The sequence below is a fragment of the Ochotona princeps genome, chromosome 2 (assembly GCF_030435755.1).
Source record: "Ochotona princeps isolate mOchPri1 chromosome 2, mOchPri1.hap1, whole genome shotgun sequence".
NCBI classification, from domain to species: Eukaryota; Metazoa; Chordata; class Mammalia; order Lagomorpha; family Ochotonidae; genus Ochotona; species Ochotona princeps.
Window position 1 is genome coordinate 33,477,455 of NC_080833.1, and position 8,317 is coordinate 33,485,771.

General features: G+C 53.8%; 1 protein-coding gene across 1 annotated transcript; it reads right to left on the reverse strand.

Annotated features, from left to right (window-relative positions):
• Window positions 1-272: 272 nt before the first annotated feature.
• C2H1orf210 (chromosome 2 C1orf210 homolog) lies at window positions 273-1,795 on the reverse strand. The gene is made up of 3 exons (XM_004591503.2): window positions 1,663-1,795; window positions 822-939; window positions 273-722 (listed from the first exon to the last, which is right to left on the reverse strand). The coding sequence occupies exons 2-3, from the start codon at window positions 838-840 to the stop codon at window positions 400-402; spliced, it is 342 nt and encodes a 113-aa protein (XP_004591560.2). The 5' UTR covers window positions 841-939; window positions 1,663-1,795; the 3' UTR covers window positions 273-399.
• Window positions 1,796-8,317: the final 6,522 nt, after the last annotated feature.

The window sequence follows — 8,317 nt, forward strand, 5'->3', positions numbered from 1 at the left end:
AGGCCACACGGCGCCTGTAAACAAGGTTTCATCATGGTCAGAGAGGATGTGGGAAAAGGGTAGTGTGGACAGGAGGACAGGGAGAGCAGAGCAACGTGGCAACACTGCAGGGGAGGGGCAGGAGAGTGTGAAGACAGCTAAGCTGGGAGGGAAGCCAGCAACAGAGGTCTCCTCCAACACCTGCTGGTCTCACCCTGAGAACAGTGGGAAAGGACAGAAGCATCATCACTTTGGTGGCCAGAGTGCAGAAAGGGCAGGCTGCTCTACCCCGGCCTGCCTTTGAGCCCTGGTCACCTCTGTTCCTGAGGCTTGAGGCTCCTGCCCCAATGGCATCCACAGTATCCTCTACCCTTAGATGGTCAGGCACGGAAGGAAGAGAGAGTGTCCGAAATTCAGAGGTCAGAGGGAGAAGTGGTCCCTGCTGCCCTCTGTCCCCAGCTCGCCAGCCCCTGGCTGAATGTAATTGTCCTCAATGAAGCCATCATCATCCTCGATTTCTCCCACTTCCAGGTGGTGGTCTCTCCTTGTCTCGGGCAGTGGGTGGTGCTGGTAGCTGGCACGGTAGCGGCGGCAGAGGTGGCATTTGGCAGCAAGTGCAATGAGGACAGAGATAACCACAGCACCTAGCAGAACTCCGACCAGCACAGGCCATGCCCGGCCTCCAGAGCCCGGGCCAGGGGCTGTGGCTGTCACTGTGGGGAACTCTGAGGGCCCCACCTGAGCTGCAGAGAAAGGCTCAGCATTACCAACAGGGTCCTTCCCACACTCCCAGCAGCTAAGGGGAACTTGTCCCTCCTTAGCCACCCTCCACTGTTACTCACTTTGGTTTGCCTCATTCATGGAAAGGCTTGAGGATACCAGTAACCTTGGCCTCTGCCAGAAAGATCCCTGGTTCCAAGGAGACCTCCCAGTAGGCCAGGCAGACCCAGAGGACAATTCCTAGGGGGGAAAAACCACACGGGTGCAGGTGTCATCGATGGCCACAGGCACACAGCACAGCACTGCACAGTCGCTGGGGACCAGACAACTGAACCCCAGGACTCTCACCTCCTACCCACAGAAGAGAGACAAGCAGTTAATTGTGCATTTGTAAGGGACTGCTACAGCGCCCCTAGAAGCTGCTAAGGAATAATAAATTCTAGAGGCCGGGGCCGGGTCAGACACTCACAAAACCCCCACAAGGTGGGTGGAAACATTATTCCCACATTCTACAGGAGGGATCCGAGGCCCAGAAAGATTCCAGGATTCAAACCCAAGTCTCTGACACCACAGCCCAGAGCCATGGGGTGGAGGCAGGCCCCGGCCCCCAGAGGCCAGCGGAGAGCATTGTTCAGAGGCACTCAGCCTCAGCCAGCAGGGATCACACAACAGAGGCCAGTGCAGGTCCCCACCCAGGGCAGGAGCCCCAGACGCAGCCGGCGCCACCCTGGCCTCTGCTCCTGAGACAGTAACTGGCACTGCCACGCCTGGTCATTCTCCTGAGTGTTCTGGAGGCCCACACTCTGCCTCTAGAGGGAGGCAGTCACACCAGGGGCAAGGCACACCAGGCAAACACGATTCCTGGATTAGGAAATTTTCTGGGACAAGCACCACCCGGAGAAGGTGTATCTGAATGGGGGAAGGGGAAAGAATACCTGGAAGAGTGCAAGGGCACAGAAATACCTGGCGGAGGGGTGCAGCCTGGGAGGAAGTGCAGGTGCAACACCTGACTCAGAGGAGTCCTGGGGGTGGAGTAGCCGAGTAGGGGAAGCACCTACGAGAGAACGCATTCTTCAGGCAGCTACTCCCTGCAGGTTGTCAAGCTCCCTCATCGTGGGCCCCTCCACGCTTCTCTAGAATGACAAGATCCCCTGCTGAGTCCAACCATCTGCATTTCGTACCCAGGCTCTGACTCTTCTAACTCTCAGAGCATCATGGCTCTGAGTTTAAATTTCGCAAGAGCTACGATGCCTCAAGGAAATGCAATTGAGCACATGGCCTTAGCAGAATTCTCAAAGTCTTCCACCTCTCCATAGGGTCACCCCACAGTACACACACACACACACACACACACACAAACCCTCCAGACATCACCCCCCCTCCTCGGTCTGTTTCCAACCTTCAAGGCCAAGTCAGGCAGGCTGTTTTGCCTGTAAGGTTGTTCCAGGATCCCCCAGTTGGTCCCAATCAAAACCAGATTTGTGAGATGAATGGGGGTGGGGGGAGAAGAAGGTGAATAAACAGAAGCATATACGGAAGCAGAAGGGATTAGGAAGGAGACATAAGCTGTCACTCATTCATTGGCAAGCACGCACCTGGTGGACCTCCCCTGCCCCCTAAGTGCTCAAAAACCGGGGGTGGGAGGGAGGGCGAATGGTGGATGCACTGCGTTGCTGCAGCAACAGTGGGTTAAGGAGCCACAGGCAATACCAGCCTTCTGTAAGAGCCCCAGCTGGAGTCCTGGCTGCTCCACTTCAGAGCCAGTTCCCCGTTACCACACCTGAGAAAGCAGTGGAAGACAGCCCAAGTCCTTGGGCCCCTGCCGCCCACATGGGAGACTGAAATAATAGAATTCTGGGCTCCTGGCCAGGCCAACTTAGCCATTCAGGGAATGAATCAAATGGAAAGTCTCTCTCTCCTTCAATCATTTTTTTCTTAAAGATACCTGTTTGGCACTCTCATATCAGAGTTCCTCTGTTCGAGTCCCTTCTCTGCTTCCAATCCCAGCTTCCCGCCAAAGCCCACGGAAGGAGGTGACAAGTGATGGCTCAAGTACTTGGGTCCCTGCCACCCACGTGAGAGGCCCAGACAGAGCTCCTGGCTCCTGGATTTGGCCTGTACCAGCCCTGGCTACTGCAGAGTTTGCGGAATGAAGCAGCTGACAGGAGCATGCATTCTGTAGATCTGTCTCTCTCTGCCTTCCTAATTAATAGATGAATCAGTTAATACTTTTCAGTGAGAATTTCTTACACTGCAAAGGACTTAAACTCAATCTGGTGATTCTAAAATTTTATTTCTACTCCTTTCATATTTGCACTGTCCCTGTGAGTTCCTCTCAAGGACATGGTCATGGACTTATGCACACACATGCACATGCGCGTGTGCGCGTACACACACACGTCCAAGACAACATTCAAGGACACCATGTCCTCCCCCAAAAGGCCTAAGGTTTCAGTCCTTCAACCTGCCCTCCCCCTCTCCACACACACTCCGTCACCCCACCCCCAGGTCACATATTCCTTCACGGACAGACACCCACCCCCCAATACACCCATCTGTAGCCTCTTTCCTGCTCCCAGACACCCGTGGGGGAATCTGTGTAGGGTCTGGCACCCCGCTTCACCGCCGTCCCCTCCCCACAATGTCCTCCCCTCTGCTCCCACCTTAGGAACTGTGCACAGTCCGTGGAGGTGGCTTCCGGCTGGGCCGGCAGAACCTGGGCAGGTGGGCGGGCCAGCGCTGTGCCTTGACTCACCTGGGGAGACGGTGGGCGGGGCTGAGGCTGCTGGGGCGGGAGAGGGCTGGCAGCCAGAAGCGCCTGCAGCTGGGAGAACAACTCATCCTATGTCCTCCTGGGGTTTTGCGTAGAACCTTCTGGTTGCAGGCCCCACCCCATCCACCCCCACCCCCAGTGTCGCATCCGGAGAGGGTCCAGCCACCCCTAAACGGTGTAAGTCTCAGCAGGCAGCTGCTCGGGCTAGTGGCCCTGATAAACAGGCGAATTTCCGGAGCAAAGTCCAGAGTGGAAGTGGGAGCTTTGTAAGCCTGTGAAGCCGGTGGGCCGGAACCGGGAGGAGAAGGGGCGGGCATTTCTCCCAGGCAGATCCAAGGAGGGGCGAAGGGCACTCCAGAATTAAATGTAAACACGTGTGTGAGACCACGTGGGTCTAGCAGGACCCCAGCAGCAGCCTCTCCTGTCCTTTGACCTTAGTCTTCCTCCAAGGGCCTGGTGCGTCCTTGTCCTTCAGATCCGGTTTAGGAGTCACCTTCGCTGCACTGGCGCTCTGCCCCAGCTGGCCGCCTCTCCCAAGGCCAGAGCACTTGCTATGGCTGCGTTCTGCACTGCCTTGCCCCTTAGGCTGGGAGTCCTTGCAGCATGGAGCCCTGTGTGACAGTCTCTGGCGTCAGAGCACTGAGCAGAGCCCCATGCCAGTCACAGGGCAGCTCTCAGGGAACAGCAGGGGAGCCTTCCATTTCATTCTCACGGGCCACCAGGCAGGGCTGGAACCAGGGCAGCAGAGAGAGGGGCTGCAAGTGGGATCACGTGGCCTGCACTGGGACGCAGAGGCTGGTTCATTGCAAAGCCCTGCGCCTCTTTGAATGGCATCTGAACACTGCCTCTCACAGCCCCTTCTCACCTCTCCCATCTCTTCTGGCACCAATGCCTTCACGGGGCTCCAGCCCCTTCAAACGGGTCTCTCTCTCCCTCTCTCTAACGATGTATCTTATTGTTATTTGAAAGAATCCATTACAGAGAGAAAAGGAAAGACAGACAGATCCCACATCTGCTGGTTCACTCCCCAAATGGCCACAACAACAGAGATGAGCTGATCTGAAGCCAGAGCCAGAACTTCTTCCAGGTCTCCCACACGGGTGCAGGGTCCCAAGGCCTTGGGCCAACCTCCGATGCTCTCCCAGGTCATAGTCAGAGAGCTGGATGGGAAGTGGAACAGCAGGAACATGAACTGTGCCCAGAAGGGATGCTAGCCCCGCCAACAGAGGCTTAGCCTACTATGTCACAGGGTCAGCCCCAAACTAGTTTCTCTTCTTGGAACACCCCACCCCACACACACCCTACAAGCTCTCTCACCCTCTAAGCTTTATATGCTTTGCTCCCCTTTTGTGGGACCCCTGCTTCTCCTCTTACCTACAAACCCTCCCCCCACAACTCCAGCTTTCGCCTCTCAGGCCCAGCTCAGGGGCCTCTTTATCAGGACCAGCTTGGGCGATCTTGCCGGTTCTCCCCCATAGCCCTGACCATGTGATCATTCCCTCTATGAGCCCAACCCTGGAGGTGAGGGCTTGTGTCGTCTAATTGCCGTCGACCCCCAAAGGTCTAAAATGGTGACAACAAAAAAGTAAAATCTAATCAAATGGTGACAGTAGATACTGCTAGAATCAATGAAGACGAGAGAAATGCTCACAAGCCTGGTTGGGCAATCAAGCGCCAAGGAGGGGGGCGGTGACTTTCCTAGCTGAAGAGGAAATCACAGGATTCAGCTGACGTCCACAGAACACGTGTCCCAGGCACCATGCTGGGCTCTCTAAAATTGCACTGTTCGCGTATCACAATCAAAGTCACATCAAATTCACTGTGCCAGTCATTTTTAAGCATACAGTGCAGTAGAAGTGAGTCCATCCAGAAGACTACGCAACTGCCACTCAAGACCTCAATCAATTCATTATCCCAAAAGGATGCCCCTGGCCCACCAAGCAGCTTAACCCACTGTACCCATTCTCTCAGCCCTCTCAGACTCCAGCAGCCAGTAAAGGATTTGCCTATTATGCACATTCGATATAAAGGTATGTGCGGCTGCTTCCAATTTCACTGGCTCCTCGTGACTGTGCTACCACATAGAGGTTAGTGATGCCCTTTCCAGATGAAGGGAAGGAGGCTGTGAGAAGGTGGCAACAGCGAGCCAGGAAAAGGTCTGCACGCCCATGAGGGGGAACGCCTGAGCTGTCCTCAGGTGAATCCCCATGGGCTGGGAGGAATGAGTAACCACTCATCAGTAACTAGCCACAGGCCAAAGGCAGCAGAAGCCGGTGTGACATGCTCCACTCTGTGTCAACACACCAGCCCAGCTCCTATATAACAGCGTCCTGGGTGCCACCACATCCTGCTTACAGCCCAGCCAACTGCGAGACATGAGTGCTGCTCCAGATAGACCATTCTCAAATCCCAAAGCCTTCCCTGCCTCCGGGGCTCCTGTCCCCCAACTATTACATGGCTCACGACAGGAAGAATCTCCCTAAAATTTTCCTGCTGAAGTCCCAGCTTTTATATTTTTAAGATTTATTTATTTTTTTCTTTGAAAGGCAGCTTAACAGAGAAGGGAGACAAAAAGAGAGAAAAATCTTCATCCAGTGATTCACTCCCCAAATAGCCACAACTGCCAAAGCTGAGCCAGTCTGATGCCAGGAGCCAGGAGCTTCCTCCGGATCTCCCACACAGGTGCAGGGCCCATGCTACCTCGTGGTGCCAGCCCCAGTCCCTTGGCTCTTGAGCTCCCACTGCGATCTAGCTTTGCTATGCCTTGGGAACTTGTTCTGGGACTGGTTCGTCCCTGCTGGCCGGCATCGATAATGGCTCAATAAACTCCTTTCACTTCAGAGAACTCCTGGTCTCCGGAGTCTTGTATCTGTCAGGCAGATTTATTCAATGAGTGTTTATGTATTGAATGCCCATTGCAGAGTCTCACCGGTCCCTATGGCAACCTGCTGATAGCCCACCCCCACAGTGTGGCGAGCAGAGAGCTAGGTGTCACTCCTGCCTGCCCCTCAGGCGGGAGCTCTGACGTAGGAAACAACCTCTACAACCTTCCCCGGCAGCCCTGGCAGCCAGGTGACAGGCTCTGTGCCAGCTATCAAGGAAAGGTGGTGCCACCATAAGGTTTTCATTCTGATGTGAATGAGGGACAGTGCCTAGCTAAAGGAATAAGCAAGATTGTTTCAGATAACGTTAAGTGCTGTGAAAAAAAACTAAAACAGCCTTTTGTGAGCATGAGAGCAGGCTGTTACTTTAGATTTGTCAGAAAAGAAGGAAACTCCCGCAGAGGGCACGTTGGAGCAGAGACCTGGCTAGGAGTAAGAGTGGGACAGCCACCATGCCAATGTCTGGTGGAGGGAAGAACAGCCAGGAAAAACAGCCAGAGGCAGTCCCCACACATGGAGGTTCTGGGACAGTAGGACAAAGTCAGCAAGGGCAATGGGAAGAGCCATATCAGGCCCTGTCAGTAAGGGAGGAGGGAGGAGCCACCGCAGGGTCTGTCAGTTTCATCAAGGGGGTGTCATTTTCTTTCCCTCTGGGTCAACTGTTTGAGGAATGACCCGGAGGTAGAGGTGCTGGGGTGGAGCTAAGGTGACCAGATGGGAGGCTGTTGTAGTTATCCAGGCAGAGATGTGGCTACGGAGAAGCCAGGAGGACATGGGAGAACTGCTCTAATTCTAGATGGCCTTTGAAGCAGAGGCCAACATAACTTGTGAACTGGATGTCAGATTTAAGGGGGAAAAAAAAAGAGTAAATAACTCCAAAGCAATTGGAAGCTTCAACTGTCATTTTTTAGAGCATTGTTTCTCTAAAATTTATTTATTCGAAAGACAGTGTTACACAAAGAATCTTCCATCTGTTGGTTCACTCTTCAAGTGGCCACAAAGGCAAGGACCGAGTCCGTGGCCCAAATCAGGAGCCAGAAATTTCCTCCAGGTTTCCCTCATGGGTGCAGAGGCCCAAGCACTTGGCCATCCTCCGCTGGATCTGAAGTGGAGCAGAGCACCAACAAGCACTGATATGAGATGCCAGTGCTACAAGAGACTGTGTCACAGCGCCAGCCCTGGTATTGTCACTTCTGAAGATGGAAGACTCTGGAACTGACGGAGATAGAAGTTAGGACTCGGACATGTTAGGGGCCTGTGAGACACACATGGAGAGGCACTCCCAGCAGTTAGCATACAGCAGGGGGGAAGGCTAGAAACAGAAATGTGGGAACTACAAACTCAGATAGGTTTTTTGTTTTTAATTATTTTTATTGGAAAGTCAAATATACAGAGAGGAAGATCTTCTGTCTGCTGATTCACTCCCCAAGTGACCACAATAGCCAGAGCTGAGCTAATCCAAAGCCAGGAAGCAGGCGCTTCCTCCAGCTCTTTGGGTACAGGATCCCAAGTCTTTGGGCCATCCTTGACTGCCTTCCCAGGCCAACGGCAGGGAACTGGATAGGGAGCGGGGCCACTAGGACATGAACTGGCATGCATATAGGATCCCAGCGTGTGCAAGGTGAGGACTTCAGCCAGCCCCAGGTTTGTTTGTATTTTTTTAATTTTCTTTTTTTAAATTAAACTTTTGTGTTTGGAGATACAGGGAGAAAGGAGATACAGGGAGAAAGATCTTCTGGTTCACTCCCCAAGTGGCCACAATGGCCAGAGCTGAGCCAATCCGAAGCCAGGAGCCAGGGAGCCTCTTCCCAAAATTATGCAGGGTTCCAAGTCCTTGGTCTGTGTTCGACTCCTTTCCCAGGCAACAAGCAGGGAGCTAGATGACAAGGGAGCAGCCGGGACATGAACTGGTAACCATATGGGATCCCGGAACATGCAAGGTGAGGACTTTAGCCACTAGGCT